Genomic DNA, 18,085 nt, shown 5'->3' on the forward strand with positions numbered 1-18,085 from the left:
TAATAGAGTTATAAAACAAAAAAGATTACACTGTCAATTACAAACCATCAAATCTGACTAATTGTATGAGCTATTTCACAAATATGTATGGATGTCAATTCCCTCAAATTTGCTATCCAATTAGTTTAAATTCAAAACTGATTCTGAGATCTAACTAGAAGACTTAAGAAATCTCAAATCTAATACATAGATCTGAAACAACTCTTAGATCTGAGAAAAAAAATAAAAAAAAATAAAATAAAACTCCCACTAGAATAGTTTATAAGAGAAGAAAACTCTCACTAATAAACATTAGGAGAGAGAAACTCTCACTAAAATAGCCTAGGATAGAATTTATTAAACATAAAACAAAAACAGAGGAAGAGGAACTTTTATATTTACTATTAAATAACACAAATGTCCTATAATAAATTAATTCTTAGTTTTCCTATATTACCTATGATTACTATAATTTAAAACAGCAACTAGAAAACACTATACACATGGGCAACAAAAAACAAACAAAAGGAATTCAACTGTCCATACAATTCTATTTAAACTAGATTGATTACATTAAAAGAAACACAAATACAATCGAATTTTTTCAATCGTCAGTTGATCATCATTGATTCCCTTCCCCAACTCCACTTGAACATTTATTCATCAATATCTACGTCCCCAAACAACTTGATCCGATCCTATTTCAAACATCAACTCCTCCCCAACCTCCATTGTTTCAAGGTAAGTTTTATTTATTTTTTCTTTTTACTTTAGAATTTCTTTTATGATATTTTAGATCTTAGTCAGTTATTCTTATTCTAATTTTATAATTGAGAAGTTTATGGCAATTACTAACATTTCAGTTATTCTCATTCTAAATTTATAATATCTAGAACTTTATAAATATATTTTTGGCATTAATCTGAAAGTAGAAATAAATCAAACTAGGTTAACTGTTTAGTTAAATCTGATGTTTATAGTTAACTTAAAAAAATCAGATGATGAAATGTTTCATGTTATCAGACAGCAAAATAAAAAATGCTTCCCAAAAAAGAGAAATAAATCAAACTAGGTTAACTGTTTAGTTAAATCTGATGTTTATAGTTAACTTAAAAAAATCAGATGATGAAATGTTTCATGTTATCAGACAGCAAAATAAAAAATGCTTCCCAAAAAATTGATTTCTTTTTCGAGCTAATATATTTGAATATTAGCCTCTCCTAAATGAAAATTCTTCTAGATATTAGAGTGAAATGTTATTTGCACTTCCATTTGTATTAATCACACTTTCACTACCGTTTCTATCAGATGGTTTTTATTTATTAAACTATATGATAAAGAAAATGGTAGCAGTGCAATTAACAAAAAAATGGAGTGCAAATGAGTGTGGATACCATTGTGTGGCCAAAAATTATTTGGTTGCATCACAAGTACAATTTTCAATGCAATTTTTTATTTTCTCAATCACCTTTTTATCCCATATATATCATATAATAAAAAGCGCTACCGTAATTATTTCAAATAATCTCCTATACGAACACATCCATTTTTTCATATTAGATTATATATCATATTAGCTAGATTACATTAAGGGTGTGTCCACTTTTTGGTGTGTATATTCTGCCGAAAACCAGCTGAATGAAGCATACATAATCTCCCAAAAGCTTTTTTGATTTTGTACTAAATATTTTCTCAACATCTGTTATCAAAAAGGAATGTTATAAATATAGTATGTCTCAACATCTGTCCCATGCCATTACATGATGTTTGAATGTTTTTTGTATTTTGGTTTGGAAGAATTTGTTTCCGTCGTTTTGTCATGTTGGGAGACTTGACCAAGTCCTCGGCTTGGTATTAATATTAATAGGTCAGTCGTGTGGTGGACACAATAGCCAGATTTTGGTATTATGTGGGTCAAGATGACTAGAAAAATGTACATTTTGAGGTTGAGAAATCCTTTTGTCGAAGATATATTGTAGTATAAATTTTGAGCATTTTAAACAGTGAAAATCATAAAGAGTTCTAAAAAAAAAGTTCAAAAGCAAATAAAAATTCTCAGACAATTGTTCCTACAGTAAATCAATTTGATTTATCATACACCCTTTTATTCAAATAGGCCTTTCCTAAGGTAATTTAAACGTTTTTTTTTTCTTTTTTGCACTTGTGCATGGATTTCACAAACCTCAAAAACGTCTCCTAAAGGGGAGAAAAAAAATAAGGAAATTTTAAAAAATTCTTAGCCAATAATATTAAATGTCATATTGACGACAAATAAAAGAATTTGCCTAGAGCATAAAGGTTAACGTGCTCTTTAGTTCAGTTTACAAGTCAAGTCAACCTTGGTAACGGTCGTCTCCAAGTACAGTGGCAAAAGAAAAGTATGCCAACCCTAAAAGGCAGAACAACCCAAGTCTTCCCTCAATTCCACGTCAATAGCACCTTTTCTTTTCTCTTGTGACTAGTACTAGTGCAAGTACTGTACTAGTATATAAGAATGACTCCTCCTCTCATAGTTACGCACGCAGTTACAAAAAAGTGTCACACTTACACACTATCCATGGCACTTGCACAATTGCCTTCTACCAGCAATCGTCTATCTTTCTTTAAATCTACTTTGTTTTGGTTAATTTGTTCTAGTGTTGCAATTTCTCATGGAGTGGAAAAGCCAGCAAAACCTCATTATCATATGGTGAATGTGAGTTCACTGTTGCCAAAGCCATATTGCACAGGACATACCAAAGGTGCATATATCTAGCATGTTCTATCCTTTAATAATTTCTGCTTTAGTTTCTTGATAATTATGTACTGTACTATTTGAGTTTGACAAATATTAGGTATATTTGATCTATTGCGATTATTAATATGTATATAGTCATGCATAGGAAAATTTTATGTTTTTTCGAAGCAACTACTTGACAAATATAGTAGTTGCTTTAGGATTAATGAAAGAATTCTATATGAATACACAAGAGTTTTACTTGGTTCCATTTAACATGCGAGGTAGGCCTCATCTAACATACATGCGAGGTAGGCCTCACCTAACATGTGAATTAGCAAGTAGGGCCTTTATGTATTCGCGTTAAACTTTTTCATTGATTATGGATCAATGACTGGACAATGCCAAATTGTTGATTCGGACCAATATAAAATTTCTCCTCATGAATGACATGTACTGATGTAAGAAATTTTATTTTACTATTACATATATCACATGATCTATATGTTGGTTTGGTTGTTATCGAACCTATCTAAGGATTCGCCCTGTAGTTTTTATTTTCCTACCGTTTCAGCCTAGATTGGTTTGGCCAATATAAAGTGTACAACAAATGAAAAATGATTCTTGATTTCTTTCCTGCTTTTTTACTTAGCTTAATCAGGATACTAGATTGTGCTGAAAAGTAGAATCTAACAAGATTTTGGTTATCCGCAGGCTCTTCTGTAGGATCACGAAAGATGGTAGTAACATCTAAACGTGGACCATGCTCACAAATCCCTCGTACAAAGGAAATTTCTGCTTATGAAGAATCTTTGCTCGAGGATGAAAACAGAGTCCGGTCACTGAATAACAAGAGAGCCTCAAATGTCTATTCAAAAGCTGCTGGTTCAGGATCAAGAGTCCAAACATCTGATCCAATCCTACTTGGTGGAGAGTACCTTACTACCATTGGTTTAGGCACTCCCAAAGTAGACTACCAAGTAATAATTGACACAGGTAGTGACTACACTTGGGTGCGTTGCAAACCATGCTCAAAAAGCTGCAAGTCTGAAAACCTTCTATTTGATCCTTCGAAGTCTTCCACTTATTTAAACGGTTCCTGCAAACCTAACACTGTAAATGGTGCATTCGATATGAACTATTTAGACAAAACTTATTCTAGAGGATATTGGGGATGTGACAAACTGTCCCTGGAACCATCAGATGTGTTTGAAAGGTTTCAATTTGGTTGTGGTTTAACTACTGATGGGGGTGCTGGCAATTTTGCTAATGGAGCAGGGGTACTTGGACTAGGCAGAGGTGATCTTTCACTTGTTTCCCAGACTGCTTCAAAATTCGCCAAAACTTTCAGCTATTGTCTTCCTAAAACTTCCAGTTCCTTGGGGCATATAGACTTTGGCGATCGTGCAAGATCAGCAACTTCATCTTCTGGATTAAAATTCACGAATCTGATCGAACCTCCACAAAACATTCCACGACGTTATAATCGCAGCTCCCTATACTTTCTGGAATTGCTTGGCATCAGTGTGGCGGGAAGCAGATTGGATGTTTCACCTACAATATTTACATCTGTAGGAACTGTGATCGACTCCGGAACAGTTATCACTTACCTACCGCCGTCAGCATATACTGCTTTAAGTAAGAACTTTAAGCAATCAATGGCTGATTATCCACCAGCACCATCTCAGGAGAAGTTAGACACATGCTACGATGTGACGGGGTATGGAAGCATTCAGTTACCTGAAATTACACTCCATTTTGGAGGTGCGACTGATGTAAGCTTGAATCCATCAGGAATTGTGTGGATAGCAAAGAAGAATCCATACATATGGTGCCTAGGATTTGCAGCAAATAAAAAATCTGATGATCTTACTATTATTGGTAATAATCAGCAGCGAGAACTCGATATTCTCTATGACATAGATGCTGGTAAAATAGGCTTTGGAACAAAACCTTGCGGACATTGAGAAACAAAATCTTGCTCTCCATAGAATTCTGTACTTTTTCTTTTCTTGAATATTCGTGAACCATCAGCAAGCTGATGGCATATGTAATTCAACATATATTTTACTTTTCAAATTTCAAATTGGAAGTCTTTAGTTTCCCATATTACGCAATGATTTCTTAATTTAGGCGTTGCATAGGAATTCACTCATATAACTAAAACAATTGGCTGCTGAGAACTTGTGACCATTTTAAGTTCCTCTCCTACTTTTCAAATACTAAAAAACATAGCTAGTATTCAGGAAACTTTGATAAGTTGACACTAACAACGAACCCAAAATGATTGGTAGCGGAACTGATAACGCTAGAAACTTTGACAGACATAGGTTGATTAACATGTTAATGACTCATTAATCCCAAAAAATTGAGACTCAAATCTCTTTATCACATCGTGAGATTGATGGCATATCAATGTCTGGCCAACTATCCTGAAGTGGAAGCCACGTTTCTCATAGGAAATGTAGAGTACCTCACCTGACATCCACCTTTTGTGCCCAGAGGTAGAAGGGAACAGTATAACAAATCCTGATGACATCTTCAAAGCCAATTTTTAGCTATTTGATATGTAGTAACCAGCTAGCGGCTGACATACCTTCCTTTCAATCCATCAAAGTCTCTACCTATTCAAACGGTTCATTTATTCTTTACTCTGGAAATTAGCTATTCAATATGAAACACAATGAGAAATTTGATTCCAAAGGACATGGGGACCTGTCAAGCTCTACTACTGGTTACTACCTCAGATGTCTTCAGCAAATCCATTTGATTATGGCATAGTTAATTATAGTGGCCAGCGTATTTTTTCAAACACAGGAATGGGACATTTGCAGTTGGCAGGGATGATTCTCTGGTTGCTCTCAAATTTACAAAGGGGATAGCCAGGCAGAGTTGACCGAGGTGATCTTTCAGTTGTTTCTCAAACTATTACAAATTTTGGCTAAATCCTTAAATTGACAAGTTGTTGCTCAGGATATGTGGTGGACTGCAAGATCCACAACTTCCTCTTCTGCGTTGAAGTTCAAATATCTGACATGGCAGCTTCTGTTGGGATTCAAGCGCATAATACATGACTATTGATACATCAAGAATATAACAATTTAATGACAAACAAATCACAACCATGAAAGATAAATGATACACAAAATTTAACGTGGTTTGATTTCATCATTGAGCCTACGTCCACAGAGAGAAATCCGTTCTTTTTTATGAAAAAAAAAAATCCTATACAAGAATATAATTTGAACTCAAATTCAACCTTATATATCATCTCTCATCTTCCAAAAAGCCTCTCTCTACCCATGTATAAGGCTACATGTCGCTTTTGTGTGTCATTTTATAGTATGCCAACCCCAACCTATGTATAAGTTACATTACTTGGTCAACATCCAAGTAATAAGCTAATTCCTAATCTTATACATAATAGGAAATAATTTCTATTCCTATACTCATACAAATAGGAAATTCACTTTAGCTACTATTTCAGGTAACTAAAATCAATAAGAACACTAGTTACCTCCACGCAAAACAAAAAACCTGTTTAAAAGAAATCAAACCAATTTCATAACAAATTTCTACCTTGATGAATATTTCTTTTAGTAACAATTTGCTTTTAACTACCAAATAATATTGTACTGAACTAAACATCCGAATCAATACAATGCTGACACCCAATTAATTCAATTGACAAATAAATATGTGTAATTACTCCGAGTCTAACCTCCTCTTAACTCGTGAGAAGATGTCTCAATTCATCATCTCCCTTCGTAGGATTTCTTCTCACCACCACTTGCAATTCAGGATCCCTTTTTATGAGCTTTATCTCTAACCATTGAGGCAACCAAGTGGTAAAATTATCATACTTCTCCCATCCTCAGGACTGTCTCGCCATATGTGGTTTCCAAAACACTACATGTAGTAAAACTCATAATCATCAGAGTCTTCTAACATTTGGAAATTAGATTCTTTTATTTCTTTAGAACACATGCCACACCACCCAAAAAACATAACTGAAATCTAAAAACCATTGAGATGAAATATCAACTATTGGAATTATGAGAAAGTTTCCACCAATTCACATCCAAAATCAATATTAAACTCCACCTTTTCCTTGACCTTTGAATTACCTATCTAGATTCATACCGTCAAATATTTTCATACTTTCTGACTTTCCATCCTTCGCTTTCAATGCTTCTTGTCAAATCCTTGAAACAAAGATACCATCATTAAATTATTGAATTAGTAATAGCCACCAATCTACTTAATTTCAATAGTCAATCAGAATCTAACCACAAACCCTGTTCTGATACTAGTTGTTAAGATCCAAGTACGAAATATACGACTATTGAAATATCAAGAATATAATAATTTAATGACAAATAAGTCTCAAGAATAAAAGATAAATGCATATAAGATTTAACGTAGTTCAACTCCATCATTGAACCTACGTTCACAGAGAAAAACATATTCTTTATTATGAGAAAAAAATCTTATACAAGAATATAATTTGAAATCAAACTCAACTCTTATATATCATTTCTCATCTTCCAATAGCCCTCTCTCAATCCATATATAAGGTTATATATCGCCCTTATATGCCACTTTATAGTATGCCAACCCCCACCTATTTATAAGTTACATTACTTGGCCAATATCCAAATCCAAATAATAATAGAAAATAACTGCTAATTCCAAATCTTATACATAATAGAAAATAACTTCTATTCTTATATTCATACAAATAGGAAATCTCTTGACTATTACTTCAAGTAACTAAAACCAATAAGAAAACTAGTTATTTCCACACAAAATAAAAAACCTGTCTAAAGGAAATTAAGCTAATTTCCTAACACCTTTGAAAATTCAATCAAATTATAGTCAAGGATCCTTTATGCGTTTGGAACTCCTTGGCATCAGTGTTGCTGAAAGTAAATTGAAAGTTTCTGCGAGTCTTTACATCTGTGGGAACTCTTTGGTAACAGTTGTCTCATGCTTGACAGAAACAGTATCTGATTCTCTGCACACCAATTTTAAGCAATCAATAGCTGAATATTCACTATGAATTATCTTTGAATAACTTAGATTTTATAATCACAATGGGTTGCAACTTGCAAGCATTCAGTTCCCTAAAAAATATATTGTGATACATTTCACAGGTAAGATGGGACCGATGGAGCTTGAACCTATCAAAAACTGCAGAAGAAATGGTAAATTCGGTGTTTAAAATTTACCATGAACAAAATTTCAATTAATGTTACCACTACTGGGATTAATCATCAGCCCAAAATGGATATTCTTTTAGATATAGATGCAGAAAATGTAGGTGGTGGGATGAAACCCTGTTGGTGTGCAGAAAAATTACCTCTATTTCATATAATTTTCTACTCTTCCTTTTCTTGAATAATGTTAGATCCTCTGTCCCCAGCAAAAATGTTGGCTTTCAACTACAGTTGTTCAAATTTCAGTTTGAAAGTCTCCATTTTCTTCAAGGTGCTATGATTCTTAACTCTTAATATGTCATAGACTACAACAGTTGCGATTCTTAGTATGGCAGTTGGGACCCTGAACAAGCCCCTTCCTGCTCCAAGAAACAAAAAGGAAAAACATTATCTAAGAATTTGATAGTAATGCAGGAAACGGTAATAAATTCTTGAAAGCGTGAAGTAAATTGCAAACTGATAATATTAACTTCAGACATAGCTGTATATTTATCCTCTGACTGATTTTTCTCAGCCTAACTAGGTTATTTCTTATCACAGACACTACTTTCAGAAATTGATACTTCTTTTTTGTAGGATAATCACTTTTGCTGCTAATAGAGTCCAATTGTATATCTAGTTCAATTTAAGAGCATCCACCAGGTGCAAACCCCAGCTTCCCGCCTGCAACGTCATAAACTACTTCAAAAGTTTGCTGTTGTATGTTACCATAAATTCCCACGGTTGTGGCAGCACTATTGCCAGCAAAAGCCAAACAGATCTGTGATAAACTTGATGCAAGAAGCATCCCTTCAATACCTAAATCAACCTTTACGTTTCCACTGAAGAGGATACTGATCTTTGGTATTTTCACTGTGGATTGGCTGCTAAAATCGTAGCAAGTGTCCAGTATGGATATAGCAGGTGCAGTTTTATACTGTGACATTTGCTGTCTGAAAGCAGAGCGTAATGCAGAGTAAGCCGCTGGAGGTAACCGTGTTATAACTGTTCCAGAATCAACAATATTCCCGGCTGTCTGGAACACTGATGCACTAATAGACAACAGCTGTCCTCCAACGCTTATGCTTTGAATGTCAAGGAAGTAAAACGCGTTCGATTGAGAGCTTGAACTCGAGAAAGGAGCGAATTTCACGGTATTTGGAACCGACCCTTTTCCAAAAGTTAAGTGTCCATTTGATCCTGACTTTGTAGGAAGACAGTAAGAGAAGTATTTGCCATACTTTTGAGCAGTCTGGGAAACTATGGATAACGGATCACGGCCAAGGCCGAGCAAGCCAGAAGTTTTTCCAAATAATCCTTGGTTGTTCTGCCCACAACCAAAGAAAAATTCATCAAAAACATCTGTAGGTGTCAATGTTAGCCTCTCTTTAGCGAAAAAGCCCACAGAAAAAGACTGATCGCCATACTGTATACCGTAGAGACAGTTAGATGCTGAGCAACCCGGGCTGTTTCCAGTTGCTGAGGAAAGTGCAGAACATTGGGGAGCATTGCAAGAAATGTTGGAATATGATGAAGATTTTACAGGATCATAAATGGGATCTTGCTGTTTGTAGCAAACTCTCACGCATGGTTCGCATTGAGTCCATGTAAGATCGCTTCCAGTATCGAAAACAAGCGTATATGATTTAGCTGGGGTGCCAAGACCAACTGAGACAACATAGTTGCCTGTGCCAATTGCGCTTCCACGCTTAGCAGGTAGGTCAGCTTTTGAACCACGAATTTTGTCCGTGTCGGCTCCAAAAGCGTGGCGGGCTTGAATGGACTTGACACGAGTTTGATCTTCTGAAAGGATTTGAGTGAGGGTTTGTCTGTTGGATGATTCTTGATTGAGTTGATGGCATGGACCATGTCTGTGAACTACCTTCAATGATGACTTTCTACTGGGACCTGATGATAATGATGGCTTAGTTAATGATAAATTTGATGTTATGGCAACTTTACAAAGCAATTATATGGGAAAAGACAGTTTTTAGTATAGAATATGTCTTATTATGAATTTGAGATGTCGGCATATGTAAATTGGTGGATGAATATCACCATTAGACTACATGATGATAGAAACTTCGTCAAGCAAAAGAGTGTGATTCATTAGTTTTAACGTCCAAGGTATTTCCTTCATTAGACTCATAATTATGGAGGTTCTAATCATGATTAACAAATGAACGTCAAGAAGGGTTTTTGGTGATCAGTAAACAGTCAAACTAGACAGAAAACTTTATTATGTCTAATGCTTGACCTTCCACATTTTGCACTACATCTTGACTTGGGGACCCTCAATGAAACTTAATGGCTAAAAGAGGTACTATCGATGAAGTTGGAGGTCTAAAACCAAAAAAATTATGCATAACTTGTTCTACTATTAATACAGCCTAAACCATTTACGTGAAAAATTAAACCAGTGCATTAAATGTGACAAATCCAAACTCGAGCATTAGTTTACAACATGAGAAGCTTTTGAAAATTTTTTGCACAATCCCTATCTAATAGCAAGGAAGTTTGATCTTGGGATTGAGGATACATATTAATGCTTGATCCTAAAGCTAAAGACCTCATATGAAAGATGATGTAGATAAGTAGAATATATAATGGGTGTTACTCTACTTGATTTCCAATTTCAACTTGCAGTGGCAAAGAATAGCTTGAAATTTTCAGATTATTTCTTGATTCATTAAGAGAAGTGGGCACTCTGATAATTGTATTGTCTCCTTCAATTAGAGAGACCTTTTTGTTTGCCCAAAATAGCTGTAGACAAGTAGGTACTCTGGAAATTTTCAGGTTACTTCTTTCTTTCAACTACAAGGGCAATGGAGCCCATGATGAACCTAAAAAGAAACAAACAACATTTCTTTTCTCATGAGGGTTCTTTATGTCCACAAGAATCTTTCATCAAACTTAAATTATGGAGGTTTTGATCATGATCAACAAATGAACATCAAGAAGGGTTATTCATAAATAGTAATAGTCAAGCTATAGTCATGAACATTTATTATGTTTAATATTGGAAATTAGGCACTCTGCCATTTTCAGCCAAAGTTTCATCAATATTGATTTGTGGCCACACCTTGAGAACCCTTTGATGAAACTCAACAAATGGAAAATGTTCTAATGTCTAAACCAACATAAAATTGAGCTAGAGGAGTAAAATATCCAATTAGCAAGAAGAAAATTTTGCATAAATCACTATCTAATTAGCAAGGAGATATGAACTATGAAAAGATGTTGAGGATACAATTGATGATTAATCCTAAAACAGTGGACATTAATCGACTTACAGTGACATTTATTTAGCCGGCACAGCTGTGATACACTCCGTGACTTGATATTTCAACAAAAGGGGCGATGAAACCCATGATGATGCTAAAGAGAGAGAAACAATAATGTCCACCACACTCTTTCCTAGCTTTTTGGCCCAAAAAGACGTTTTTCCTTATTAGCTGTTTTTTTGTTTTTTTGGGTGGTTGGTTTCTTTATCAGTTGTCTTCTAATGGCTGCTGAAGTGATAGCATTTAGCGAGGGAATAATACTGATGAGGTCTATCGTAATAAGGACAGCTCCATCTCAATTATAAAGGATTTTCTTTTTTTTTCTAATAAATGTATACCAGTACTAATCAATAATGCCATTTTCCTTTGCCAAGATGCTAGTTGCTTTAAGCATTTTACCCTTACCATACATAATCTTCCCTGCGCATAGCGCGAATAAGAGTCTTTTGGAATTGGAAACGAGCCATTGATTATATTCAAAAACTAGCGTAATTTCAAGAACATAAAGACATCTCCTTGTGATAAATAGCCTCTAAATTGTTTATTTAACATTAATTATCCAAAATTTTTCTATTTCTGGGAAGGTTCTTTTGACAAAATTTAACATATTACCTGTTCCAATGAAAGAAATAATTGGAAAGAAAGTTCTTCTTTGATTATGGATGGGCACCTTTGCTTGGGTGATTGGATTATTGGTAGAATCTCATTTAATATTTGCCATTAGGCTGCAGGATTAGCTGTTCTTCACCCCTCCCCACCCCCCCCACCCCAAATTGCAACCTTTACCAGAAAGCAATATTAAATCCTAAGTGGGAAAAGCCTTGAAATACTTGTCATTATTAGTAGGTAGAAGTTGTACGTTGCTAACCTTTTTAACAATTATTGTTTTCCTACTTCCAGAAGCAGTGTTTTGTTAATTTGTTCTGAATAATGAACATCGACTTATCATTAGCTTTCCAATTATGATTGTTTAAAAAAAAATAAAAAAACTGCACTTTTTGGTGATAGAAACCATTTGCTGAATTTCAAAAATTAATCATTTTCTTGTATACTAGCTGGAATTTGAATAAAATTGGGGCTGGTAATGTTTATGGAGCTGAACCACGATATCCATTGCAGTGCTAACAGTTTACTCAAATGAGCATGCATTACTTCAGATGGGAATATTTTATTCATGTCTTTAGGTTATGGCCTTAAGTTTCTTTTTTTTTATATAAAAAAATTCCAATAGAAAAAGGATGGGATTCAAGAAATGGGAAGGATCTGGGGGATTGAAATCTGAAATTTCTAATTCTTGGGGCTTAGGTTAATTATGAACCTCATATTTACAACGGATAATAATGAGGATTGCATTCGAATTTTGGAAAAGTTGTTCTTTTCAAATGGTAAAATAGGAAAACTATAGTAATACTTTTAAAAGTTCTTTGTTATTTTTTTTCCCTTTAGTACACTAAATAGTGGAGGGTGCAATGGGGTAGAGGAATTCAAAACTAGTCCTAGCTAACCTGATAGAGGCTTAATGAGTCTCAATAGCTAATGACCTTTAAAAAGAAACTCTTATTTTGTGACACCCAATCAAAGAAATAATGACACTGAAATGAGATGGAGGCTGCAAAACTTTTCAATGCTAAATCTTTTCTTTAAAATAAATGTTTAAGAAGTCTGTAAAAGAATAATGAATATGACTTCTCTTGTTTTGGAAAGAAGTGAGAATGGTCACCCATGTTAATCCATCAATATTAGGTGTGATTTTGCTTAGTTTGTCTTCATTGTTGTCTTGGAACCAACTAGTTATGGAGGGACAGTTAAGTAAAAAGTCTTCATTGTTTAAAATCTCCTTCTTTGAACGACCTTCCTTTCCACAAAAATATTAGGGGCCTCTTTAACTAAACAAATAGCCCTCAAAAGCTAGTAATCTTCATGGAGTACTTAAAACTGGTAGAATCTATCATTCGCAGTTTCATTAGTCCTTTTAAAAACAAACACAAAATCTAAGATTTAGAATGAATATGACAAAAAGATGCTTATGTAGTGCAAAAGAAAATTCTGTAGCTAGCCCAAAAACTGAAACTAGCTAGCAATTCCACTGAAGAAAGAAAGAAAGAAGCAGGAAGTTCAATTGAATAAAACCTTTGGCAGAGGGCTTGCAGGCAGAGGATGGTAGTATTGAACTGACATGAACTGTGTGGTAGTTGATTTCAGCAGCTAGACTTCTTTCCAAAGCATGGCCCTTCACGAAGGTCACAGAAATCTGAGAGAGAATTAGATAAGTGGAGATCATAAAATTGAAGAAGGTGATGGAAGTGGGAGGTGCCATTGGTGTGTTTTGTTTTGATAGGCTTGTAAAGACATGGCATCTGAACCAGTATATAAATAGACAAAGTTTGAAGCTTGCAAGTCACCTCTACGACTGTATAATTATTTCTTTGGACTTAGAAGTTTAGCTTATCTCCATATTGTGATTTGTTGGATGGTCCTGTAATAATAAAGAACTAAAATGGGATGGTCCACCAAGTCATACAAATGATCTAGTAGAATTACTCATTTTAAAAGAGAAATTGGGACGTGGAGTGGACCAGAGAGTCACAAACTCGTAATGTTCGTCTAGTGCAAAATTACTGCTTTCAGTTTCAGCTAATCATCAAAGTGTTAATAATTGACTTTATGCACAAAATTAGTTAGTTTTAGCTCAATTCCACACATCACAATTGCTTGTTGATTTTGTAGGCATGGTCGAGTGCAAAATTACTGCTTTCAGCTAATCATCAAAGTGTCAATAATTTGACTTTATGCAAAAAAAGTAGTTAGTTTTAGCACAATTCCACACATCACAATTGCTTGTTGATTTTGTAGGTATGGCATCCCCTCAAAAGGGGAAAAAGGCTAGACGGAAGACACACAAAGGCTTAAAAGTTGTTGTGCTGATTCTTCCTTCCGAACCTTTTTTTTTCCGGTTTATTATGCTAAAGGTATGTATTTTCCTTTTTTAGTTTATCAAACCAAATGGAGAAGTGAGATAACTTTTTCATTTCCCTTATTTTTTGGGAAATTAATTAATGTGGCATGGAAATAAAAGTCAAGTACTGAAATGAACTATGTTTCATGCATGACTCCCATGGAAAAGAAAGAATGACCTTTTTGTTTCATCCCTCAAACAGATACCTTTACCGTATTTCACAAAACTAAAGCTACTATCTCTAACCAAAATACCAAAACAAGAATGTGACGTAGACATAGATTTGAGAGAAAGAAAGTGTCATTTTTATGCTTATGAAACCAACAAATTAGTTTGTGTTATATATATATATATATGTGCGCGCGCGCGAAATAAAGCGTCATGGACATAACTTCGTAATTGCTTTGTCATATGATGGCAAATCGTATTGCCAAATCTATTGTTTTAAGACCATGGTAAATTTTTTCAAGATATACCTTCCATTAGTCAAAAATTGGCTGCAAATTAAAACTAAAAAATTTATCATTATGAACGAAAATTACTCCAATGTTATAACACCAGCCGTGGCACTAAAACTAGCCTCATATGATTGTGATTCCTGTTCCATTACGCGTTTGTTCTTGTGATTATTGTTCAAGTGGGCTCTAAGAGAAGAAAGAGTGGAACATGGGGTGCGCAATGGAACAAGCAGACATGCAAATGTTAATTTGGCATTTTCTCTTTTGACCCTACAACTGGGCTGAAAAGGATGTTTAAGAAAAGCAAACCTTTTATGAAGGTAACTTACGAAATTTTTTTTAAAAAAAAAGATTCTTTTTTTCTGGGGAAATCAAGAAGAATATTGTCCCTAGTCGCATATGGCTTGTCTAGTGTGTTTGACCCGTCCGTGTGGTTGGCAGGTTATTGTATGAGATGGAGTTTATCCAATACGTACTCTCAAATAACTGCTACGGATTCTCTTATAAAAAATATATATATATATATTTGTTAGGGCTAATTATGCAAATCTCACAAATTGTGGAAGTACATGCCTCCAAACTATGCCTTCACAGATTTGCACTGAACTGAAACAAAAAGTATAATAAGCACATAATCTTATCCTAACTTTTGTCACAGTTTAGTGAAGTAATTAGTCAAAAGAAATTATGATTCTCATATTTTCTTTAAATACAAATTCTTTAGGAAACATAGGAAAAGCAGCGGTTAAATCTATATATTTGATGTATAGATGAGTTGCATATAAGAATTAAACTTTTTTAAAGTATGAATCTAGATTAGAAGTGAATGGATTTAGCTTTTTTATGTGAAATTTTTAGGTTAATTATTAAAAATTCACATGATGCTCGAATAATACATCATAACACCCAATCTTCAGATGGCACAAAGAAATATACACTTTTATTCACTCTGGAAGATATATGAACCTTTGGAACTAAACGTAATAAAACATGTAAGAACTGTTAGATATATTATATTTTCCAAAAAAAAAAATTCATTTCCACTTAATTAAATTGTTTATTATGATAAGGATTCATCTTATAAGTTGCTTACGACACCACACTTGCATTGTTTTTATCATATTTATTCGTATGATGCAACAGATACGATAAGTTTCTACTTCATCTAATGTCTTGTACACAGAATACAAGCTCCACTTCAAATTAGCGTGGCTTGTTGTCTTAAAATGATGCTAAATTATTGATACTATAGTTTTGTAATTTTGATACATATGGGTCTTCTAACGTCACATTTTCAGTCCAAATCTTTTTTTTTTCTCATCTTTTCAAGTATTTGAGTCAAGCTTTTCATCATACTCTAATAGAACCATTTGCTTCATATGCGTATAAATAAATTTGGGTTGGAAAAATTTTACTAAAGAGTCTTGGCCTCAGGATTCAGAGATCTTAGATTTGAATCTCCCTTCCCTCTCTTCACTTTTGAAATCTCACCCCTCCCTTACTAGGAAAAAATTAAAATTAAAAAGGATATCAGACAAGTGGGATGGAGGAATTTTGTTTCCAATGGTGCTGAATTCCATTTTGATTTTGACATAGCGGTATCAGGATTACTGTTAACCATTTCTGTGTATTAAAGGATGGGCTGTAAGTTCAATTTTGGTGTCTCCTCTTCTATACCTTTGGCACTTTACCAGTACGTACAATAATTGGGTTTCCCCTGCACTAACTAACAAGGAGAAAAAAAAAATATGGAAAACTAAAGTTGAAATATTCCTTTCAATTAAAAAAACTAAAGTTGAAATATCTTATACCTGAGTCAGAAAGAAAATGAATTTGTATGTCGTCTTTCTTTAATTTTCTTGTGTATCACTCTCAGAAGAACTGTCTACAGGAAGTCAATTTGCCAGAAATGTCAGTTTTTACTAGCATACATTTTTACCTGATGATAAACTGTACAGGACTTTATTACATTTTTTAAGATTAAACCATTTACACACCTTTAAAACGAATCCTAACAAATAAAAATGAAAACATAAAAAATGATTTTTTTTTTATTTTGTTATCCTTGTTTGACAAAAAGGAAAAACAAAAAATAGATTTCTTGTCATGACAAAACCGCAGTAGACAATTATACATGTTATGCTTTTCATATAATACGAAGCTGGCTCATTGGTTACATTCGGGAAGGGGTCAGTGTGGTTGAGATTTGGTACGATTCAGTTGGGTTATTGTACTTTTTATATTATTTAGTGTACAATTATATTTTATTGTTGTATTCGAAATAAAAGTAGCGTGCATGGATAAAATATTGGATATATATGCAATACAACACTGTGATGTATTTATCTATCAAAAAATTAAACAAGTACAATGACTAGATGAAACCGCACAAAATACAATTGTACTAAATCTTTGTCCGGTTATATTCCCCAAACCTTTACATGACTATGGATTTTTCTCTTTTTTTTTTGCAATTTTTTCTTATTTGTACTTTTTTTTTATGAAACACGGATTTCATAGCGAAGGGTGAGACGAAGTCGACTCATTATGTCCATCCACAAAAGCAAAATATTGAACAAACAAATTTTTTAAGGACCATTTGTTGCTCTTTATTTATTTTTACCTCCCACACCTCCTCACACCTTTTCATTGTTAACTATCAAATATATTCGAATACTAAACTTGACAGTAAAAAGAACATTGAAACCCCTTCCCTAGTGAACCATTTGTTGCTCGTTGGTGGGCAGACACTAATTTTCTTTTCCACCACCTTAAGAAACTTCTTTAAGAGATGCAAAGTAAAAAATAGGAGGAAGATAAATTCTTTCAAATTGTCCAATAGATCCGCTAGTCTTCCATAGTGGGACGACTTGACTGATTCTTTTGGTGGTTAGCTAATAACACCAACCCACTCCACTCATGGAAAAACAAGAATATTTTAATTTGAGCGAAATTTGTACGATTTGTACTTCCAATTTCTTGAAATATTGGATGGGTACTTGGATAGTGTCATACATTCACACTGCAATCATAATTAGACCATAAGACTGCTAGGTCATTTTCATTTGTTTCTTTCACAGTTTTGGTCCACTTCCAAGAATGAATCTGGTATAATGGAACTAGGGTTTTTTTTTTTTTTTAATGTATATAAGGGTTTCTTTTCCCCCTTTTGTTTGAAACAGAATTTTACTAGTTTGAGGTGGTAGAATTGAAGCATGCCAAACTAAACTGTACTGAATCACAATATTAGTCTGAAAAAATGGTTTAAGATTTTAACAAAAGCACAAGTTTATGTTAGAAAGCCTAGAATTTGCAAATTCTTGTGGAGTGATATGACTTCAGTCAGCCTTAGCGATTCGCATAACCTAAAAGAAGTTAAAACCAATTTTCATGACTTCTACAACTGTAAGCTCGATGCCATGTTTTACAAAATTACGTAATCTAGTTTACTAGTTGATTTTACAACTATTGAAAATGTTAATTTCATAAGCAAT

General features: G+C 33.9%; 2 protein-coding genes and 1 long non-coding RNA gene across 3 annotated transcripts; 1 reads left to right on the top strand and 2 right to left on the bottom strand.

Moving 5' to 3' along the window:
- Positions 1-2,514: 2,514 nt before the first annotated feature.
- Positions 2,515-4,802, top strand: LOC113703556 (aspartyl protease family protein At5g10770). The gene is made up of 2 exons (XM_027224957.2): positions 2,515-2,720; positions 3,410-4,802. Exons 1-2 carry the CDS (start codon positions 2,537-2,539, stop codon positions 4,660-4,662), a joined length of 1,437 nt encoding a protein of 478 aa, XP_027080758.1. The 5' UTR covers positions 2,515-2,536; the 3' UTR covers positions 4,663-4,802.
- Positions 4,803-5,630: 828 nt separating this feature from the next.
- Positions 5,631-8,045, bottom strand: LOC113702943 (uncharacterized). Its single transcript, XR_003451310.2, has 3 exons — positions 6,823-8,045; positions 6,417-6,604; positions 5,631-5,740 (listed from the first exon to the last, which is right to left on the bottom strand). It is a non-coding gene; the product is annotated as an uncharacterized lncRNA (long non-coding RNA).
- A 329-nt stretch (positions 8,046-8,374) lies between these two features.
- On the bottom strand, positions 8,375-13,549 carry LOC113704147 (aspartyl protease family protein At5g10770-like). Its single transcript, XM_027225847.2, has 2 exons — positions 13,308-13,549; positions 8,375-9,801 (listed from the first exon to the last, which is right to left on the bottom strand). Exons 1-2 carry the CDS (start codon positions 13,492-13,494, stop codon positions 8,540-8,542), a joined length of 1,449 nt encoding a protein of 482 aa, XP_027081648.1. The 5' UTR covers positions 13,495-13,549; the 3' UTR covers positions 8,375-8,539.
- Positions 13,550-18,085: the final 4,536 nt, after the last annotated feature.

This window comes from Coffea arabica, chromosome 8e (assembly GCF_036785885.1).
Source record: "Coffea arabica cultivar ET-39 chromosome 8e, Coffea Arabica ET-39 HiFi, whole genome shotgun sequence".
In the NCBI taxonomy this organism is placed as follows: domain Eukaryota; kingdom Viridiplantae; phylum Streptophyta; class Magnoliopsida; order Gentianales; family Rubiaceae; genus Coffea; species Coffea arabica.

Coding starts and splice junctions, on each gene's coding strand:
- LOC113703556 (XM_027224957.2), top strand. CDS start 2,537: ATGGCACTTGCACAATTGCCTTCTACCAGCAATCGTCTATCTTTCTTT. Junction 2,721..3,409: donor TTGCACAGGACATACCAAAG/GTGCATATATCT, acceptor GGTTATCCGCAG/GCTCTTCTGTAGGATCACGA.
- LOC113704147 (XM_027225847.2), bottom strand. CDS start 13,494: ATGGCACCTCCCACTTCCATCACCTTCTTCAATTTTATGATCTCCACT. Junction 9,802..13,307: donor CTGCAAGCCCTCTGCCAAAG/GTTTTATTCAAT, acceptor CATTATCATCAG/GTCCCAGTAGAAAGTCATCA.